Source organism: Symphodus melops (assembly GCF_947650265.1).
Source record: "Symphodus melops genome assembly, chromosome: 1".
NCBI classification, from domain to species: domain Eukaryota; kingdom Metazoa; phylum Chordata; class Actinopteri; order Labriformes; family Labridae; genus Symphodus; species Symphodus melops.
In genome coordinates this window covers 46,373,523-46,395,519 of record NC_136691.1, presented here as the reverse complement: position 1 = coordinate 46,395,519, position 21,997 = coordinate 46,373,523, and the positions used below count along the sequence as shown (strand labels likewise).

The 21,997-nt window shown below is 43.1% G+C and overlaps 1 protein-coding gene across 1 annotated transcript in view; it reads left to right on the top strand.

Annotated features, from left to right (window-relative positions):
* Positions 1-355: 355 nt before the first annotated feature.
* The window catches only part of notch1b (notch receptor 1b), a 37,264-nt gene continuing 15,622 nt past the window's right edge, over positions 356-21,997 (top strand). Inside the window, exons 1-13 of the mRNA XM_079346367.1 lie at positions 356-611; positions 1,349-1,430; positions 11,654-11,916; positions 12,091-12,429; positions 13,774-13,896; positions 14,003-14,236; positions 14,937-15,092; positions 15,198-15,383; positions 16,397-16,510; positions 19,237-19,350; positions 19,870-20,103; positions 20,189-20,299; positions 21,616-21,808. Coding sequence (XP_079202493.1) covers positions 554-611; positions 1,349-1,430; positions 11,654-11,916; positions 12,091-12,429; positions 13,774-13,896; positions 14,003-14,236; positions 14,937-15,092; positions 15,198-15,383; positions 16,397-16,510; positions 19,237-19,350; positions 19,870-20,103; positions 20,189-20,299; positions 21,616-21,808 — 2,207 coding nt within the window. The 5' untranslated portion in view covers positions 356-553. The remainder of the gene's footprint in view (positions 612-1,348; positions 1,431-11,653; positions 11,917-12,090; positions 12,430-13,773; positions 13,897-14,002; positions 14,237-14,936; positions 15,093-15,197; positions 15,384-16,396; positions 16,511-19,236; positions 19,351-19,869; positions 20,104-20,188; positions 20,300-21,615; positions 21,809-21,997) is intronic.

Genomic DNA, 21,997 nt, shown 5'->3' with positions numbered 1-21,997 from the left:
TATTAGGATGAAATACAAACTAGCATGAACAACAATTAAGAAAACCAACCAAAGATGAAGAAACTGTTTATTAGGCTGTTTTGGGATGAACTGCCATGCTCAAATTGCTTGTTTTCTGTTTAAATTTAAATGACAAGTTACACGTGTATGATAACATCGGACTAAATACAGGACTTTTCGGTCAGACTTTTCATTTATAACCAAATTTTGTGGGGAAAACTTAAAACAAACCAACTTGGCACTAACTTCTATTAGTTACAGTGTGTTGGTGACAAAGTGCGTGCGTGTGCGCGCGCGCGTGTTAGAATAACGCCCCTGTAAGAGCAGCAGCGGGTGCACGAGCGCGTCCCTCAAGTCATTTTCAAACCGGGATCTGAAGTGACAACATCCCATGCTCGGGAGTTCACAGACGCGCCTTACTTTCTCTGGATGTACTCTTGGACTCTTGGACAAGCTGAAAGTGTATTTTTTTTAACTTACGGAGAGGAAGACACTATATCGGATCTATGAAAAAACCCACGTGGATCTGTACAATCATTTTAAACCAGAAGGAATGCATATTTTTTTTGTGAAACTAACTTTTTTGTGGTCGCTGATAGCACTAACACGAGGTGAGTACAGTGGAGAGATTCTCTCTCGAAAGTTTCACAACTTAATAATTTAAAAAATAAAGTACAATGCATTGTTAGTCACTCTAAGAGCTCGTTTCACTTGTTGCATTAAAGTTTTGTAAACTAAAACTCAGGTAGGATGATGAGATTTAGCCTACCAAACTTTTTTTTTTACTCATCTTGCAAGTTTTCGAAGTTAGCTATTCATTTAAGTTTATTAACATAACTTTAATAATATTATGTCCACCTTGGCATTATTCCAGACATTTATAGCGTACATCTCTCTGCTCTCGTGTCTTGCACATGAGCGTCATTTTAACCGTTATTTGCGCGGACCAGCAAACACTCAACTTTCTCTCACTCTAAAGTAAACGCATGGCTTTTACAGCTTTTATTCAGGGCTGTGGTCTCTATATATTTTTTTTATTACATAGCAAAGCTGTGTTACTCCCCAAATGGCACATTCTTTACGGGGCAGCTGCAGACAGGAGCATGCAACTGCCAAACTAGTGTCAAGCCCCTGTTCAGCCACAAAAAAAGCGCACTTTAAGGTGGCAAGACTCACACCTAGACTTCACATATATTCAGCATAACCTGATTTATTTATAACACTCCTGAGGAAAACTTGGAATCCTTGTTACACTGTTTTAGCTGCCAGACAGAAATATCAGCTTGTCCCAGACTTGCTTAAAAAGTTTCCATCAAGGTGCAGGTGTATTAAAACTTGTTCTTTGCAGGTCTAAGATGCTCCATGCTCACGGAGTCGTGTTTGAACCAGGGGAGGTGTGAAACTACTCCAGAGGGCACTGGAGAGTGCAAGTAAGTTTTTATTTTTTACAACACTCTGTTCTTTGTAAACCACATCTTGTGGCGAATACCTGTGTGAAGAGTTGAAAATGTGTGAATGAGGAGTTTGAGATGACTCAGATTTTTGTGATGGGCGAGCACTCACACCAGTGTTGCTATTTCTGGGAGGCAAGTGGCCAGAGAGCTGAGAGAGGAATGAGTGGACATTGATGAGGACAGGGGTCACTACTGCAATGGTGTGTGTGTGCATGTTTGTGTGCGTGTGTGTTAGTGCCACCACACTCTCTCCTCTGCAGGCAAACTCTCGCAGCCCCTAAATCTTGCTTTTCTATTCTTTCACGGCGCGACAGCTGGGGTTGCCAGAAGCTCGGCGACCATTGTTCTGTGTTGCGATTAATTCTGTGTGACTAATCTGGGTGAGGCTTCCCAGAGAGACCCTCAGACTCTGTCCTTCAGTCACTAACCCCCCCATCACTCTAAAACCCCTCCTCTCTCCTGGGATTGTGTCCCCTCCTCAATGGCCCTCGCTGCTCTCTCTCTCTCTCTCTCTCTCTCTCTCTCTCTCTCTCTCTCTCTGTCTCTCTCTCTCTCTCTCTCTCTCTCTCATTCCTTTAGACAGATGGCAGAGAGTAACCTATGAAAATACAGAAACAAGGTTTGCTTTTTGTCTGGGGTGTTTCCAATCCACATGTAAACCAATAAGCCTCAGCTCTGCCCAGAACTCGTTCTTACAACAAAAGCCTACTTTCTCCTGGCTCTGTTTCCATCCTGGCATGAGCAGCACCGGCCAGAGTCATTTTACCGTCCCACAACTCATGATCAGGTGAATGAGCGGGCTGTCCAGGTCACAGTATCAAGATTGCAATAACCAGGCAGCCATCTTGGCCTACTGCCACATCTTAATTTGGTCTGGTTTTGTTGTGCACTCCTCACAATTACACACCCACCCCCTCCTCCATCACCTTCCCCACCTCCTCATTGGGCCACAAAGCAATCATTGTGCCCCTTCACTGTCCTTCTCCTCAGACTTCTCCAATTAAACATGGAAGTGGACGAGCTTGCAGTTTTGAAAAGGTTTGAGCGGGCACACCAGGCCAGTGTGTGTTTGTGCGTGTGTTTTTGAAGCATTGCCCTGTTATTGTGTAAGTCGTCACCAGGCCATACGAGCGAGTTGGTTCCAGTTCTTCAGATTAAAACATTTGCTGTTATTTCATGTATATTGAAAGGAGTAGTTTTGTGTTTGGGGCATTGATTAAACTGAAGTAATTATTTGGATCGAAAAAAAAAAATCTAAACATTTTAATTTAGCTTTGTTGATGCATTTTGAAGGAAAAGTCATGAAACTTACCCCTTTGAAAGGGACTCTTTGGAGTTCAGCATCAAAAGTTCGAATGAATAGAGTGTAGAATTCTGTTTATGTATGACACTATTTATAACTATGGATGAGGTAGAATGTTGGACCATAGAAAAGTGGCATGTTGTTTTGAAGTGAGTGTGAGTTCAGAGGAAGCTGTGTTTAAAATAAAGAGTGATATAGATAAGCTGGGAGAACTTAAAAATACAATTCAAAAAATCTTTCTTCATCAACAAATGTTTATAAAATGTTGATATCTCAAGTGTAAGATAACCCCGAAGAGCCCTCTGGTAGTGTTTTTACACATGAGCTGCAGGTGTGTAAGCAAATAGAATTTCACCCTGATTTAATTTTTTTTCTGCAATTCCCCTCGTAAAAATGTTTGCATTAGGTCAGGTGAGCTGTGCGCACAGCAGGTCATATTCAGGAACATTCCCTGAGTGACCATGCTGAAGTGATGACATTTATACGTTTCCAGTCTGCAATTGTCATGCATGTAATAAAGCAGTCGATGCTATACTGCTATGCTCATTAAGTGTTCTTATTGGTTAATTCTGTGAAACACCTCCAATCACATGTCGCATTGATCAAACGGTGTGTTGAACTCTTCTGCTCTGTCCGTAATCTCATGTTTTCACTGTGTCTTTTCCGTCCAATAGGAAAACTTTCTGCTCTGAGGGGTATATTTAAATAAGTTACTCAAGAAGATTTCAGGGGCTGGCTGTCCTAAAACTGTCAGCACAGCCTGCATCACTACTTTTACGGGAACTTCAGACAGGATTCTTTTATAGAAATGACTCTATTAGTAAGTGGACAGCTGAAAGTATCAAGGTATGGAGTGTGTGAAACCATAGGATTCTGCTTTCTTTTCTGTATTGTGATTGAAGTATGCAGAGATGTCTGTTTGAGCTGCACTTTGGTCTTCGCAGAAGAGTAGAATTTCCTGGATTGGAAGCCGCTGCTCCTGAATTCAGTATCGTGTGAAGTCTGACAGAGATGCCCACTTGACGTGCCATACCACAAATACCATCTCCTCACCCTATCTGGCCCTGTGAGCTCCTAACTGAAGTTTATCTACAAAGAGCTCCACGAAGGCCTCTCATTTGCAGCAGAGGCTTGGCAGCCAGAACGAGCAGGGACAGAGCTGAGTCAGTCCAGACCAGGAAACATAACTCTCTGATTCCAGCAGCAAAACTATGACCAGAAACAAGAGATTCTCCTTTCTCGGGCCAGAGGGATGAGAGACATCAAGCTGGCTAGAAAGGACGCTGCGGAGAGATCACATACCTCTGTCATCATGAGCCAGATACTTCAGATCTGAGAGAGCAGACGATAGTGTTAGATGATGGCCTTGAGTTTATATCACAGAACTTTCTAGTTCATAACTAACAGTTGTCCGTAAACATCAACTTTCTAAGTTTGTTTTTAAGTAGCTGAATGTAAATATGACATTTCTCATTAACGTATAATAGTTCTTTTGAGTTTCATGGCGATTGATGTGTTGTTTAAGTTTTTGGTGTAGATGGCATAAAGGGCAATCAAAAAGTTGAGAACTTCATACCCCTAATCAGGGTTCTCTTATTTTCTCCTCTTTGTATTCCTGCTCTAAGTCTTCTAATCCCTGGCTCCTATGTGCAGCGAATGCTACAGTATCCATCCACTCCAGTGAAAGCTAGCCCTTGTCTCTTCAGCTCTGGGGATTCCTTAATGGCACCTCTGTTCGCCTGGGTCAGATGAGTCTATCTTAACCTCCACTCCCCCCCCACCCCCCCAGCCCACATCTCCATTCAGAGTCAGGAAACAGCCTCAGAGTGGCCTGAAGGAAGAAAAGGTGCCGTATCTGATCATATCATCACACAACTAGAAACACACAGCGCCAGGCTTTTATATGGCTGCTGCTGCTGCTGGTGTTGGGTTCCTTTTGGCGAGAGTCTGGCTGGTGAGAGGGCTGATCATCAGAGCACTGAGGCTGAATGAGGTGATTCGATGGTGGGGAACCTAAGCGTCAAGGATTAGTGACATTTGAGCCTCCCTGGTTGGCATCTGCCAAGATAAATCACATAAACTTTGATCACTGAGAGCTCTGAGGCTGTGTGTGTGTGTGTGTGGGTGTGGGTGTGTGTGTTTGTGTGCGCGTGTGTGTGTGTGTGTGAGTGAGACAAAGACACTGGGCATACTCCAAACCACACTTCCTCATTTATTTATTTTTTTTCATTTTCACTTCTTTCAGCCTGACCACCTGTCCTTTCTGTGGGTTATGGAAGAATAACTCAGAGAGCTGTGTGCTCTCACCCATACAGCAGCATGCCTCATAATACCCATGATTACTTGCGGTTTTGCACATTCAGCTTCACACAGGAACAGATTGACTTTGTCTGCCAGGTGTGCACTCTCCCTGTCTGATAAACACTCACTCCGGATTTGGGGGAAAATGAAGTGCGGTGCCTTTGTAGTGAAACAGATTTGCCGTCATTGTGTCACTACAGTACATGGCTCGTCACTGTTTAAACAGGGTAAGGTGAACAGCAGTGATTGACAAAAGTTGTTTATATATTCATGAGTTCACTGCAAAAAGGAACTGACTTTGTTCTTTCTGAGATTCAAATATTTGATTTTGTATTTACATTAACGCGGCATATGTTATCTTATCCTCTGAAGTAGTATTTGACTGACTGTGCAGGGACTGTTTTATGAGCAGCCCTTGTTTTCCAAACAACTTTTCTTTCTGGAGTTTCGTTAAGCAGCAAACTAAATGTATGCATATCGTTTATTTTAAATGTCAAAAAGCAAACCTGCTAACAACCTAATGCTTGTCTTGATTTATGGGGGACACTCGGGCAGGAAGCAGTGACGGGACATTTAAGCTCTGCCTCAAACCTTGAAGTCAAGTCGTACAGTAACAGACTGAGTGTCCATTTGCAGTGTCAGCTACACCTTCACACAGCCGTAAAAGCCTTTAAGTAGTTCCCAGCCTCGTAAAGTAGGCAGTAGCTAAAGTCATTAGGGCAGCTATGACAGGACATACACACACACACACACACACACACACACACACACACAAACACACTTTAGTGGTCCGCCCCGGGGGGAGCAAGCTCTTTCCCATGGGCTGTGTCCCTATTGCTCCCAAATAAACAGGGTCTCTGATGAAAGCAGCCAGATGTGGGCTGGCCTGGTCAGCTCTCCTGTACGATTAGAGAGGAAGGAAAAGAAGGATGCATGTAAGGAGAGGGAAAGAGGGGCAGCGTCTCCCCTGTAATTTCTGCAGCCAGTGGGGATTTGGTGGTAACTTTGGTTTTGGTTCCACAACAAACAACCCAGATTTTATCTTCCAGATTTAGTTGCAGCGCGAGAGCTATTTTTGTTTCAATGAACTCGATTTGTGTGATTGAAGTAGAAATGCAGCGCTCATATTGTAGTGTTTATTTTCTCTGCCTTTGGAGGCACAGTTGTCACTGTGGTTAGCCACGTTATACCGAGAGGGAAGTGTGGAGGATGCAGAACATGATGTGAAAGGGACGACACAGAACTGGTGGACAAAAGCATCAGACTCAGTGTTTGTGTTTTTTATCAATGCTTTGTGTAGTTTTTTTTTGAAGAATTCCCTGTATCAAGGAGAGAGTGGAGAAGAACATACTAGTGAACATAAAACACAGTGAAGAGAGACACTGAGTGAAACACACTAGAAAAGAATCTCCTGAATATGTCCTAACTCTGATGATGTTGACAGTAGTCCACTGACTTTGAGAATCATGGAGTACGAGCGGCTTTTTTCAAATAAATGACTGGTGTTTTTTTCTAAATCTACACGAGCGTGACCAGAACATTTTTTACTATATCCTAAACTGTGAGTTTCATGTACCCTTACAGACATCACTAATAGCTTTGTCACTGTCATCGACGGAGAGATGGACAAACAAAGATTTGTCCTCTAATAATCCCAACAATGATGCCATTTACAGCTATGGAGCCCGACACTGATCCTGTTTCTCACAGAGATTGACACGGTGAAAAGAATGCACAACCTAAATCACAAAGCTCCTTAAAATGAAATCCAGATTTGAGGCCCATATAGCTGCCAAAACCTGTGTACCCACTCTGGCTTTTTTTTTTTTTACGTGTATACAGTGCACATGTGCAGCCTGAATATGACGTTCACAGTCTCTGTCCCAATCCGTGTGCGACCTCAGAAAGATGGCAGATGGCAGATTGGCCCGACAGTGAGGAAAGCCCCTTTAGATCGACGCCTGGCCGTGGGTCAGATGTCACCACAACATCTGCTGTGGGCTCGAGCTGCAACCCAGCCCTGTCATGCATCCCATCAGTGTCGCCGACCTGTTGCCATGGGCTACAGCGGTAGCAATAGAAGAAGAGACGATCCTAGAAGTGAGTACATAGGAGAACAATGAGGGCTACGGGGCAAGGATGACAGAAAGGATAATAACAGTATCAGCCTTTCATAGGAGATAACTCCACTGCTGGCCTGTAGTTATACGATCCCCTTCAAACACCTGATATTTGCTCAGCTTCTGATTTGGGCCCTTCTTTTCATGCCTTTTTATTTACCTTTCCAGCAGCCCAGTTTACCTGCTGCTGTTGAGATTATCCTGCTAACCAGGTCTGCAGATTTCTCTTGTTGAGGCAGCTGCTTTGCTCTGTTTGTTTTAAATACTCCATAAAACAGTCGTTGGATATCTTTTGTCTTTACCCTTTTTTTTTTTTTTTTTTAATATGATTTTGCACTCAGTGACACTGTTCATCTTGCTGCCTGTAGAAGCTGTTTTGTGCATTTTGAGCGTCTATTTGACATGCTCCTGCCAAGTTACAGAGCAAACTGTTACCAGTCTTTGCCTGGCGTGTGCTACAGTTGACTTCCTGCTAGCGCCTCAGCTGGAGTGTGTTTGGATAGTGCTTCCACGTGCACCAAGGTATGAGTGCAGAGGGCCCATCTATTTGTCTTTCAGGCCTCAGTGTGAGAGACTGGGCTGTTTCGCAAGGGGAGATGCCCACTCTAAAGCTAGCACAAGTTTTTTTTTTGTCCCTCAACGAAGAGAAAAATCACAGAGCTTTGGGGCGAAGAAACAGGACAGGAGACTCTGGAGTAAACAGTAGATTTCCCGCCTCGTCTCTGTGATTCTTCCCTCAAAAACCCAACCAAACCAGTTCCAGTTTCCTTTCTCTTGGACTCCTTTGTTTGTCCCCCTGCTTGTGTGTGTGTGTTTGTGTGTGTGTGTGTGTGTGTGTGTGTGTGTGTGTGGGTTTGGATATTAAGCTCCCTTTTCAAACCTCGCAGACCACAGTAAAGCAGCAGGACAGCGCAAAATAACTTGTAAGAAAGTTTTTGGGGAGTGAGCAGTAGTCAATTGAGAATTCTAAATCTTAATGTGGTGTCTTACAAATATAAACAGGGTTATAGAAGAGAGGGGTTTTGGGGGGAAAATGGTGCGCAGAGGGGAGCGGGAGGATGCCAGCGACCATACATGTGGCTTTTAACAGAGGAAGTGAAATAAAGAGTGAGAGAAAAAAAAAAAAACAAGCAACATTCATTGCTGAGCCATTTACAAAAAAAAAAAAATATTCAGAGAAGTTTTTTTGGATCGGGATGGAGAAAGAGGAGAGGAAAGAGGAGGTGTAACAGCTGAATACACCCAGCCTGTGGTCAAGTCTGAATTGGGAGGAAACACAATGGGCCCACTCATCCTTCCCTCTTACTGCCTCTCTCTCTCACTCCTCATTTCACTGCTAAGTAGTAAAAAGGGGGGCGGGGGGGGAGAGAGAGAAAGGGGGCCAGTGTTGGCATTCAGATGCATGCAGATGCCAACACTACAAATGACAACAGTTTTTGAAATCACTGTTCTCATGTATTTCTATTTTATTTCTATGTTTTTTTTGTAGGGCATTTAATCTGATTTTTATTTGTCTAATCCAAAAACCAGATTAACTCAATTGCATTATTAAAAATCCTTTACATTTAAATATCCAGACAGATTAATCAGTAATAGGCTTGATTTCAGCTGTACTTGGCCCCTGTTTCAATCCGAGCTTCAGGACATTTGTAGGATGAGGTGCAGAGCACAGAGGCAGTGGTGGGATCAGGGATGTGGGAGGAGTGGGAGAGATGTTGGGGGGGGGGGGGGGGGGTTGGGGGTTGAATGGCCGGGGCAGCAGCTGCCGTCTGCTCATTAACATGCGCACCTGCTCCCTACGGCCTTTTTCCAGCAAGCTCGTGTGGCGCCTCACGACCTCAGCACCCGCCACCGCTGGGACTTTAAACTGGACTTGAGACAGAGCTGCTACTTCTTCCCACTGTCCCCCCCTCTCTCCCTTTCATACACTTTGAATGTCTTATAGGAGATGTGACATGAGTGACATGAGTAGGAAATTCGAGTTTCACAAGTGTTTTTTTTTTTTAATGAAATACTGGCACCATTGGAAGTGTTCAATGAAGTGAAACTATTGCTTTTTAACTGCAGCAAATACTGAATAAAGGTTGGAATGAAAAAACGAGTTACACTTTGCAGATTGTGAAGCTCTCCCTCATGATAACGCTTTTGATTCTAAAAATAAACTGTAAATGAAAACACATTTCTTTATTTGCATGCATCTGTCTTTGCCACCACCGTTGGTTTGAGCTTAATGCTATGATGATCCGAGTCTAATTGACGCTCAGCCAAGCCACCTCTTCGTGGTGACATGCCACCACTCTCTGCTGCTGTTTGTGCAGCGGGCAGTCTAGCATGTGATGTTTTCTTTTCCTTACCACTGTCCCAAGGCCACCTAATCCCCTGAGAGAGAGACCCTGTCTAAACACACGCCTGTCCCCACAGAGGGGCCACAGCTTAGTCCCCATTAACACACACACACAGACACAAGCACAAAGTCACACAGGACCCCCAGGAATGTTTGGGGACATGGTCCTGCCAGCCCCTCAGGGCGTACAGACTTGCTGGCTCTGTTCAGGTATTTGAGAATGAAGGCAAATTTTGATTTCATGGGAACGCTGCTTTGATGTCCGCAGGATGTTTAATGTGCAATATTGTTTTTGCATTAGAGTACAGACACAATATTTAGAGAGAACTGTTGTCTATGGAATTTGGGCTGAAAAAAAGCCCAACAAAAAAAGCCTCTAAATATCGAGGCATTCCATTTTTTTTCTCTGCACAAGATTCCACTTCAGGAATCTTTCATCTTTTTGACAGAGTTTTTTTTTTTTTTTTTTTTTTTCGCTTCCGTTTCATCGTCTTCCCATCTCTTGTCTGATGCTCGACCAAATCCTCTCTGGGGAGGGAAGAATAACGAGCATTGAGGTTGTGGCACGGCTCTTTTGAAGTTTCCATAATGTTGGCTTACAGCTCAAACACTATGGCATAGATGCTTCCTTGTCTTCAGGATGAATGAGTGCTGACAAAAGGGTCAAAGTGAGCACATTTCAATCCGGGGAGTTGCTGAAGGGTGCCATGATGGCGGGTTTTCTTGTGCCCCAACTCCTGGAAAGAACGGATTAGGAGCAAGAATTTCGAATACCGCACATTTTTTTGTTTTTGTCTTAGAGGCTTTTGAGAAGATGCTTTGTTTTTGTAATGACCAGGCCTCAATGGCCACCCAGTGTTGTTGACAACAGTATTGAATCGGTGAAGGTGATGAATATGGGAATGTGGCAGCAGAGAGGCTCTTATGTGGAGGACTGAGGCGGCTGTTTTTGTTGTCAAACAACTCCAATGTCGTTTTGTTTCTCACACTTATACACCCATACTTCAGATTTGATGTACACAGTTGACAACGGCATTTGTCTTATATGTATTTTGTTTATTTAAATAGTTGCCAAATTAAAACTTTACTCAGACATTTTGCATACCTTAAAGGGAAACTAACTTTGAAAAGAGTTTGAAATCTAAAGAAAATCAGCATATCATCACATTCAAGAATAGTTTAACTTTTCCAGGCAGAATAATAGCCCCACATTTTAGGAAGCAGGGGAGACGGGAAACTGTATTATTTTGTATGCATGACGTTTTGTTTGTTTGTAATTTATTTGCGTTTCCATTTTTAACTCCAAACGCTCCAGCCTCTAGTTTCACATGATCGACCTGTCCTCACCTCCTGTATTGTTTGAGGATTTGAAAGCAATTGTGAATGGAAACGCACAAGGTCCTTTTTTTCTCATCTTCCTGTGTTATTTTCTGATGTGTGTGCATTTGTGAGACACTGACTGTGTAGGTATGAGGTATGTGTGTACATGCTCTCAGTGTGTGTGGCCTCTTTGTTGAGCCGTTGATAACCTCAGGGGACACTCTTCAACCCCTCGTATTGTAATTGTAAATGTGTGAATCTGCAGCATCTCTCTCTCTCTCTCTCTCTCTCTCTCTCTCTCTCTCTCTCTCTCTCTCTCTCTGTCTCTCTCTCTCTCTCCGTCTCTCTCTCTCTCTCTCTATCTCTCTCTCTCCCTCCCCCCCCCCCCCCCCCGGAACTTTTTCACTGGGGTCCAAGCAGTGTTTATGACTCTGACACAACCTGTAAAAACAAAAACATCACTGGAGTTTATCCCCCTCCTCCGTTTTAGAGTGTGAAACACATTGTTCATGTGATGGTAGACAGACGAATGTCCCGTTTAAAGCCTTGCATCTCATTGTTGTGTTGCATGCAGTGTTGTGGAAAAAAAAGAATCTGTATGGGACCAGAGTACTGCACAAAGGGTGTCCCCTTGGTGATTCCTAAAAGTTGTCTTGTGAGCTCTCCAGTCAGTTAAATTAGTTAGTCCAGTTGAGCTGAATAAGATAGGACAATTTGCCAGTGTTTGGCAATCCCCTTTCACTGTCCTGAACTCATCCATCTTCCCCGGTTACGAAATGTTTTGCTGACCTCTCTTCTCGTCTTTCCTCAGGTGCAGCGATGGATACGTAGGAAGCAGGTGCCAGTTTCCTGACCCGTGTACTTCCTTACCATGCATGAACGGCGGCGCGTGTCGAGCTGTGACAAAGGGGAGCACGGTGGATTTCAACTGCACCTGCAGACTGGGCTTCACCGGCCGCCGCTGTGTGACGCCCATCAACAACGTCTGTATCAGCTCGCCCTGTCGCAACGGAGGCACCTGTGAGCTTGAGAGTCTCACGACGTACAAGTGTCGCTGCCCGCCTGGATGGTCAGGTAACCAATCGCTGTAGTGTGGCAAAAGAACAGATGTTTTATATATATATACTCTTTAGAGTAATACACTGTCTTACACTCCATGTAGACCTATTGATTTGTTTGTTTTGATCTGTTTTTGAGAAGAGTTACTTACTCAAGATGGACATGATCATAAGTTGTCTGTGCCTTCAGGTAAACTGTGCCAACAAGCCGACCCCTGTGCCTCAAACCCATGTGCCAACGGGGGCCAGTGCTCCGCCATAGATTCCCACTACATCTGTACCTGCATGCCCTTCTTTACTGGAAAAACCTGCAAGCAGGACATCAACGAGTGTGAAGTAAGCCCTTCACCCTGCAAGAACGGTGGCATGTGCATCAATGACGTCGGCAGCTATCGATGCCAGTGCCCGAAGGAGTATACTGGAAAGCACTGCGAGAGCCGCTACTTTCCCTGCAGCCCATCACCTTGCCATAACGGAGGCACCTGCATCCAAAAGGGAGAGACCAGCTACGAATGCTCCTGTGTCCCAGGTAAACGTCACATGAAGTCATGGTCAAAGAGCTGCATTGGAGGAGGGTAATTACTCTTTTATGACATGAGAATCAGCTGTTCTCTTACCCGAAGGCCTGATTATATAAGCAATTAAGTCTGTGGACACTCATTCGAATGAAGTTTAGCTTTGCTAACTTCAGGAACACATTGAAAGGCTTTCAACGTTGTGACCTAGCTCATGAGTAGCATGTTAGCTTTAGTTAACATTACAGTAAAAGTTCAATAGAAAACACATAGTAACTTATTAACATTAAAAACTGAGACCACATATTTGATAAAAAGTGCGAAGATAAAATATATTTCATAGTAAACATGTAACGTATGATCTTCTTGAATTTAGTTCAGCTTCTTTGTCTTTCAATGTGTTCCTGAAGTCTCTTCGTTTTGAAGCTGGTGGCAGCTTGGTGCAGTTTAAAAGATGATGTCATTTAAGGGAGGGCTGTTCCTGCTTATTTTGTACTCAGTGTGTGAACAAGGCAGAGCAGGAAGGCATTGGGGCTTATCATAAGGAAATGGTCAAAGGACAACATCCTTTTCACATTGCAGAATGAAGTAAAGCTTGCTGGGACTACAGTACTGATCCTGAACCTTTACACAGACAAGCTATGCCTTGTTTTGACTCCTTAATTAGTCCTAATACAACCTTTTAAACTAATGCCATGAAGCATTTTCTTGGACAGTATGTGGGTCACTGTTTTATGTTGTGCTACAAAGGATGCATGGTCAAAGGCACAGGTGGGGCAGGATACAATTTTCAACTCAAGTGTCACACTTTACACTTCAAAACAATGCCTGAGTATGCAGTGCACTACTAGTAAGAAAAAAAAAAAGACTTTACATGAAGTATTGTTTCCATCCTAGAAAAATGTTGTTCTGCATGAGCTATTTATGGAAGAAAATGAATATTCTAAAGATAGAGACAAATTATTGTTTAGGAAAGAGCACACTTTTTTGTTTTATTAAATCAACTAAAATGTCCCCCAGCGGTTGAAGAAATCACTAGAACTGTTTTTAATTGTCACTGTAAATCGTTCAACATGCCACGTGTACAGTCCGGTGGTTGACTCTTGTGTAACTGAATGACAGAGTGGCTGGGATTACATGGTTAGATTGCCACAGACCTCAAAGAGGGTACAGCTGCCTCTCTGTTGGCAGGAAAGAGACAGTTGACCACATTTAACTGAAGAAAAGTTTCACTCTCTTTGTTTCAGTGGGAGCAAGTCGTTTTTAAGACAGGAGAACTGAACAACTGAAAAACGTGTATTTTCTCCACTTGCAAGCACGTGCAACTCATGTAATCTATATTTCTCTCTTCATTGAAGGTTTTACAGGAAAAAACTGCAACCACAACATCGACGACTGTCCAGGTCATGACTGCCAGAATGGAGGGACATGTGTGGACGGAGTTAACACTTATAACTGCCAGTGTAAACCAGAATTCACAGGTTTGTTTATTAGTCTTTGAATATTTTTTAAAGGAAAATAAAGCAATTATCAGCTGAGTTTTTGGAGATCTGATGCCAAATCATTCAACCTCTGCTTCTCTCACAGGTCAGCTCTGCAGAGAGGATGTTGATGAGTGCCAGCTGATGCCCAACGCCTGCCAAAATGGTGGCACGTGCCACAACACTTACGGCAGCTACCAGTGTGTTTGTGTCAACGGCTGGACAGGAGACGACTGCAGTGAGAACATCGATGACTGTGCGAGTGCTGCATGCCACCACGGATCCACCTGCCATGACCGCGTTGCTTCTTTCTACTGTGAATGCCCCAAAGGACGAACGGGTATTTACATGTTTGGTTTCATATTTATATCGAAATGCTCGGCAGGAAATGTTTTAATTGTCAATTGCAAAAGCTTTAAGCGTTTATAATAGTGAATAGTTGACTCAGCAAAGGGAAAAATTATTGTTATCAAAAAAAGAAATTCAATGTTTTGCTGTCAATTCTGTACTGTTTTAATGTTTTTACATGATGCACTTTGAACTTGAATCCGTATATCCCATCAAAAAAACTTAAAATAGTACTTCTTCAGTTGCTGTTGAATTTTTGGGGGGGCATCAGAATAAAATCAAAACATCAGCAAATGTTTTTTTTTTTTTTTTTTTTTATTAAAAATGTTATCCTCCCAATGCAGAACCTTGCATCCACGTACCCACACTGCAGCTCATCGGCTTGAGTGTAGATTCGGGTGTGTTAGAGTCCATGCCATTTTAGCTTTGAGTCACTGACTTCAGGACCAGACAAGAGCCCTTTTATGAACTCCACAACATGTCTTTGTCATTTTCAAACTTATCAGTTGGACTCACATAACATCACTTGAGGGGATTTATTATGATAATGATAATAATGATACATTTTATTCGTTTGATGGGGCCTTTCAAGTCACCCAAAGTCCCCTTACTTAGGGTCATTTGTTTAATGGTTTAATTAGCAATATTCCATTTGTACAGTTAAAAATTCAGTGAGATGTTCTGTGTATCAGGACTGCTGTGCCAGCTGGATGACGCCTGCATCAGCAGCCCTTGTCGGAAAGGCTCCAACTGTGACACCAACCCTGTGAGCGGAAATCACTTCTGCACCTGCCCATCGGGATACGTCGGAGCTTCCTGTGATCAAGATGTGGACGAGTGCTCACTGGGTAAAAAAACAAACAGCTTTTAATACAAATACAAGGAAATTATTCTTCCATTTCATTATGTTTTGTCCATACATGTTGAAGTTATTTGAACATCTTTTTGAACAGGTTCCAACCCCTGTGAGCACGCAGGCAAGTGTATAAACACCAAGGGTTCCTTCCAGTGTAAGTGCCAGCGGGGTTACGTGGGGCCTCGTTGTGAGATGGACATCAATGAGTGCATGTCCAACCCGTGTCTGAACGAAGCCACCTGTCTGGACCAAATTGGAGACTTCCAATGTATCTGCATGCCAGGTAAGATATTTTAAGACAGCTTTTAAAATACAGTTATACCAGAAAAGATGTCACTGAGAGAAAACTCAAAGTGATATTACATTTTTTTTAAGTCCTTCACTTTGTCTGATGGCATGTTATCTCATAAGGTTTACATTTCCCCCCTGAATTGTAGTGGAAGATAGAGTTTTTGACATGATGATTTAAATTAAGGCCTACAAACAAGTCACTTAAAGACTCCGGTAACTTTTTAATTAATATTCTCTGTTGTGTTAGAAAGCTGTTAAGGTGTACAGAACATGCATGTGTTGTCTTTCTTCTTGCATGGTCCTGTTTAAGCTCAAGGTCACTCATAGTTTAGATGATTTACAGAAAGTTGAGAAGACTTCGGTTACTCCTTGAATCTCTGAGACGAAAATGAGAGAAAATGTCCCTGAACGTGTTTGAAGTTTGCAAACTGTGGAGATCAGCGGATTTTCAGTTACTGTCAGTGAAACTTCATGAGGTTTTTGACCATTTTTGGTCAAATAGATTGAGTCCATTGACTGTGCATATGTGTATCTTTAAAGTATTGATGATAATTGTCACTGCAGTAATTCAATCATAAACCTTAAAAGAGGACAGAAATAATCAACAAAAAGTGGCTGATAAAGTTATCAATTCATGACATTAAAAGAATTCCAGTCATCCTTTTTCAAGCTGCTCGAGTTTGAGGAGTTTAAAGCGTAAGGATGCTAATAAAGAAAGAAACTGTCACAGTGCTACACTGTTTGGTGAACAAATCAAGGAATTAGATAACTTGTTTTGTCCAAGTATAAATTACAAGTACAACTTTTAAAGGATATTTATTTATAAGGATTGTTATTTAGAATATCATTGTTAACTACAGTCCTCCAGTATTTATAAAGCCACTGTAGTACCGTACAGTTTCAACCTCATAAAGTGGTAAATGCCAGCAGTGTTCAGATGTTTCTCACTGTGTCTCTGTATAACCAATCCATCTCCCTCCCGGTTCTCCCTTGCTAATTGGCCAGGTTACGAGGGGGGGTTCTGCGAGATCGATACGGACGAGTGCAGCAACATCCCCTGCCTGAACAGCGGCAAGTGTATCGACAAGATCAACGCCTTCCACTGCCAGTGCCCCACAGGTGAGGCTTCTGTACCTCTGCAGAGGAGGGGGTGGGTGGGAGGGGGGAGCGGGAGGATGCGCGGGGCCAGAGGGCACAGGGGTCGATCTCTCTCTCTCTCTCTCTCTCTCTGCATCTCGCTGTCTTTCTCGTTCGCTCAAACAAAAACACCTTTCTGGACGGGCACTAATCCCAGCCCTGAGGCAGGCTTACGCAGGCCCGGGTAGCCCCGAACAAACGCAGCAGTCGAGATAGAGAGGGAGAAAAAATCTATAGGGAGAGGCTTGAGGAGGTTTAAACTTTTTAAACAAGTTTTTTTTTTTTTGTTTCTTGAAAATGTTTGATGAGTGAGCAGAAACTTGTGTATCTTAACAAGAAAAGGAGAGGAGGAAAGAGCGATGAGAGTAGAAGTCGGAGGAGCAACTATAACACTCTCAATAGTAACAACTTCTGTATTAGGGTGGCAGATACTAAGTTAACCTTTTGACAGTTAGCTGTTTTACCTTCACTTCTCAAGAAATACCGTTGGAGTTACACTATTGATACAAGAGCTATTGATGTTTTGTTGAGAAAATAAGGAGTGCAACTACTGTAGCTGGGAAAGAGAAGAAAAGAAGAAAGCAAAGGAACGATCTTCCATCTCCCCAGATCTGTTTTTTTTGTTTTTTTTTTGTTTTGCATTCTTTCATTGAGATCACTGAGGTGGAAGTACATTTTTTTTTTTCTTCTCGAGGGGGAAAAATAGCAAAGCTCAGAGACGGGTGGATCAAAGGCGGCCTGGGTGGAGAGAGGCAGGATTCCTCCTGTTGTGAGAGAAAAGAAGGGAAGAAAGAAAGACGGAAAGTGAATTAGAAAAAAAGGGAAATAAAGGAGAAGAGACACCCAACAAGGAAGCCTTACACATAGAAAGGAGGCACAAGAGTGAACACAAGAGCTTAACGCCTCAGAGACGTCTGTGTGTGTGACAGTGAGAGGGTTATGTGAGGAAGCAGCACACAGTGGTGGCAGTGAAAGGGGTGAGGGTAGCTGAGGGGGGTCGAGACGCACAAACCGTTATATTGAAGCAGGAAGGGAGGGGTAGAAATAAGGGAAGGGGTTTTAACTGCCCTGCTTGAGATGTAAATTTGTCCCCATTGCGAGCCAGGCCCGAGGCGACGGTCCCCTCTTATTAATTCTGTACATGGAATAGCCATGGAAACCCTGCTGTGAGCCATTGAAATGTCTGATTCCTGCAGTCTGGGGATGAATCCCTCTTTGGCTGCTGAGGTGCAAGTAGTCTGTGTATGTGCGTGTGGATATTCATAAGTGTACATCTGTGTGAAACATTCTTTCACATTACAGTATTTGTTTGCATTTTTGGCTCAGTAAGGAGTCCTTTTTTAACACTGTAACTGAGCTGTAAGGGAACTTAACTTTTGCATCACTTCATGGCAACAAAACCCTCAAAATACTAAAACGGTAAAAACGGTCTTCTCACTGCTAGAAAGTGGCAGAGATGCTCATAGATGAGACTCGTGTTATTCACCAGCCCTCAGTCTGCAAACAGTTGATCTTTCCAAATGTTCTCCTTTATGATATTAGCCGTATGTGTTTGTGAGAAGTATCATTGTTCATATGTTAGCATGTTATTTCTAGGGCTATTACAGCGAAATCTATCCTGACAATAAATCACTTGTCAAATAAAAAAAATAACCTGTAATAAATGTTTAGGTTAGGCTTATACCTGTATATTTTTGAATATCTACAGTATGTACAAACACTTCCGTCAGAAAGAGCTCATGAGACGAGAATTACGTACATTTTATTGTAATTAACCATGAATTAAGCCATGAGTTATAATCGACCTTAAGCACACAATTCGAAAGTGTTCATGACACTTTTTGGAATTTTCATTTTGATCAAACCTCTCTTTTGATGAGACCCTGATATTGTACATGGCATTGCTTGCAGCTGAAAGTAGCAAAGTCTGCTGGGAAAAATCAGCTCGGCAGGCAGACACAGAAATACTTCCTCACCGGATTAGCTGCTACTTAGTCTGTCTCTTTAGCTTAAACCACCTGTGTGTTCCTGCTGGGGCGCAGTGGAGGTTTTGTGGGGCGACTTTATCTCATCATCAAACAACATCCCACGATGAGTCCTTGGACTGTACCATCATGTGACCGAGCGGGGAGGATGAAGAATAACTCTAGGAAGAAGACATAGCCTGCTGGCTGATTTTGAATGACAAGGAGGTTAAATAGTGGAGGTTCAAAGGTCAAGCTGGTTCTTTTAAGAGGCAGTGGGGGACTAGAGGGGGTTGTTGCGAAGGGGAGGGAGCAAGACGGGCGAATGCAAATTGTGATGGAAAAGTTTTGGGGGACAAAAGAGGCAACGGGCTCAGTTCGGCGTTGCGCTGAGCAGACAGGCTCTCCTTTGTCTCTCAACCCTTGGTCAGGAGGCCTCGCAACTTTCATTCTTCCCTTATTTCTCCCCCCCCCCCTCCTCTCTAGTCCCCCCCACATCTCCCTCTTCTCTTTTGGGCTCACACTGAAAAGAAGTGAGAGGGAAAATAGAGAGTTTGTAGTGTTTCAGAGTTGTTAATTAACATGCAGATTTCTGATTCATTGAGAGCACTTTAAGTATGGGCTCGGGATTATAAGTACGGCTGGTTTGAAATGGTGAGAACACTGTAGCAATGTCTGGACACACACACATACACTTCTCCACGCTCTCGTGCACACAGTAACACCCTCTTGATGTTTTTCCAGGCTTCACTGGGATCCTTTGCCAGATAGACATCGACGAGTGTGCCAGCACGCCGTGCAAAAATGGTGCCAAGTGCACAGACGGACCCAACAAGTACACCTGCGAGTGCACCGAAGGTATACACATATTTGTATGAAATTCTTTATGTTGGGACAGCATACATTAAAACACGCAACAGGAGATGCAGATGTAATCTGAGCAAAGGTAATTTGTGTGATGAGAATGCCAGAAGGAGATTGGAAAGAAACTACAACAAAACTCTCACAGGTTTGCTAAAATAAAGCAGCACTTTGATAACTCCACAAAATGCGCATTAAAAGCCATTACATATCCGGCCTACTTGTTGAGAATTAAAGTATATCTGGGGAAGCAAAGAGATATTCTTTCCGTTGCATAGTTGTCTTGAATAGATCTTTAATGTGGAGGTCACTTTGAAAATGCGTTTTAAATGGCTAGCATGGTTTCATCAAGAAAGTCATCATTTCCTAGGAATAGTCTTTTAAGTAAGTCTGAGTGTAAATAATGCTTTCCGTCAATGGTTCTTAAAAGACACAAGTCATGAGGTAAAAGCTTTCAAGTCCATCAGAAGCCGCAGTGACATGAAATAGAAAAATCGATTTCCCCCCCCCCCCCAGGTTATTCTGGAAGGCACTGTGAGACAGACATCAACGAGTGCTACTCGGACCCATGCCACTACGGCACATGCATCGATGGCCTGGCCTCCTTCAGCTGCCACTGCCACCCCGGATACACCGGACGACTGTGTGAGACCAACATCAACGAGTGTCTGAGCCAGCCGTGCAGGAACGGAGGCACCTGCCAGGACCGTGAGAACTCCTACATCTGCAGCTGTCCCAAGGGAACCACAGGTACACAATGTCTCACACCTTCAATCAAAGAGGCAAATACATTTTCCCCTGATAGTCAAGGTAACTCGGAGCAATTTTCTTACAGGAATCAACTGTGAAATCAACATTGACGACTGCAAGAGCAATCCCTGCGACTATGGGACCTGCATTGACAAGATCAATGGCTATGAGTGTACTTGTGAACCCGGTTACACAGGTAAGCAACATATGCATGGATGGTTGTTTGTTTCATTGCCCAGTTTTAAAGCACGAAAGAGGATTGGGTTCAATCTCTTTTCCAAATGTCTCTCTAAAAAAGCGAAAATTAGTGATAAGAAGATGTTACACAAGTCCGAGAGAAAAGTCAGGCTTTACAGAAAGATGGAACACGTGAGTCTGCAAAAGATTTGAACTGTGAAGTCATGAACAAAGTCACTATTCATTAAGTCATATCCAGTTTAAAACACTATTACGAAACAAGAGTTGTGTTGCCAGCTTTTTTCCCTCTGAATCTAAATTGGAAATGCATTCAAGTTATGTTAAGACCGGTTAAAAACATGATCAGTCTCTCAGGTGAGCAGTAAGTAAGTAAGTAAAAGTGTTTAAGGTGTAGGTTTAGTGGTTTGGACATATGGATGAATAAGTGTGGGTCTCAATGGGGAGGGTGACAGATGGCGAGCGAGTGAGCATGCTCCTCTGAGGCACGACCGGTGTCACTTTCCAGCTCCACCCTGTCCCCAAACCTGCCGCTGCCTAAACATGCGAATTGCCCTCCCACACAAAGATGGGACACACACACAAGCGCACTCAGGCACACACAGTCACCTGGGATTTTTGAGCAGGAGAAAAGATTCCTGAAAGTTGAGCTTTTAAAAGCTTGGAAGCCGGCCCTTGCTTTAAAGCTAAATGGAGTGCCTTGATGTTATGCGTGGCACCAGGCTGAATGGCGTCAACGCTTCAAGTGGCCGACAAAAGGGGGACTTTAAACTCCTCATGTCCTGGAAATCTGATACATTCACCGCGCTGAGATATAGACTTCTTTGTGTTGTGTCTTTTGTGAGGGACAGCATGAGTTAGCATTGTGTATTTAAAATAATACTTCAAATAGAGTGAAAAGGTGTTTAAGAATATACCGGCACCTGGAGGCATGATGGCATACTTTAAAGGAATAGTCTAATAATCTGATGATAAGCTCAAACTCTCAGTTGTTGGAATATAACTTGACTCACTCATGGAGTGATGTCAAATATGGACAACAAATCTACATTACCTCCCATTGTACAAAATTGAAGCCAGAAGCAAACACTCGTGGTTATGGAAAGTGTAATGGCCGCTGTGTTAGTCTTTCATGTTCGCTCCCTCTGTTCCTGCTCTACAAAACAACAACAAAACAGGAGCTGCATTTATCAACGGACCTGTCACTCATGATGATGCTGTCGTATCTTCTTTTTTTCACATCAAATAACACTTGAACGATGATAATAACTAAGCGTCATGTATACAGTATGCTAACGTATACTCTCCATTCTGTAGGGACCATGTGCAACATCAACATTGACGAGTGTGCCATCAACCCCTGTCACAACGGTGGTACCTGTATCGATGGCGTCAACAGCTTCACCTGTGTGTGTCCAGAGGGTTACCATGACACCACCTGCTTCTCCCAGGTCAACGAATGCCTCAGTAATCCCTGCATCCACGGTCACTGTGAAGACAAGGTCAACGGGTATGTACATCTGCAACACATGAATTGCTTTGAATTGTTCAGTATGTGGTGTTTTACTCCTTTCACACATGAATTCCCTTTGTAAGCCATTAAGAAAGATCTGCTTTAATCAGGCTTTGGATGATCTATATTGCCAATCCAATGTTGACCAAGGACTTGTTGTACTTTTGTGTTAGTTTACGTTATTCT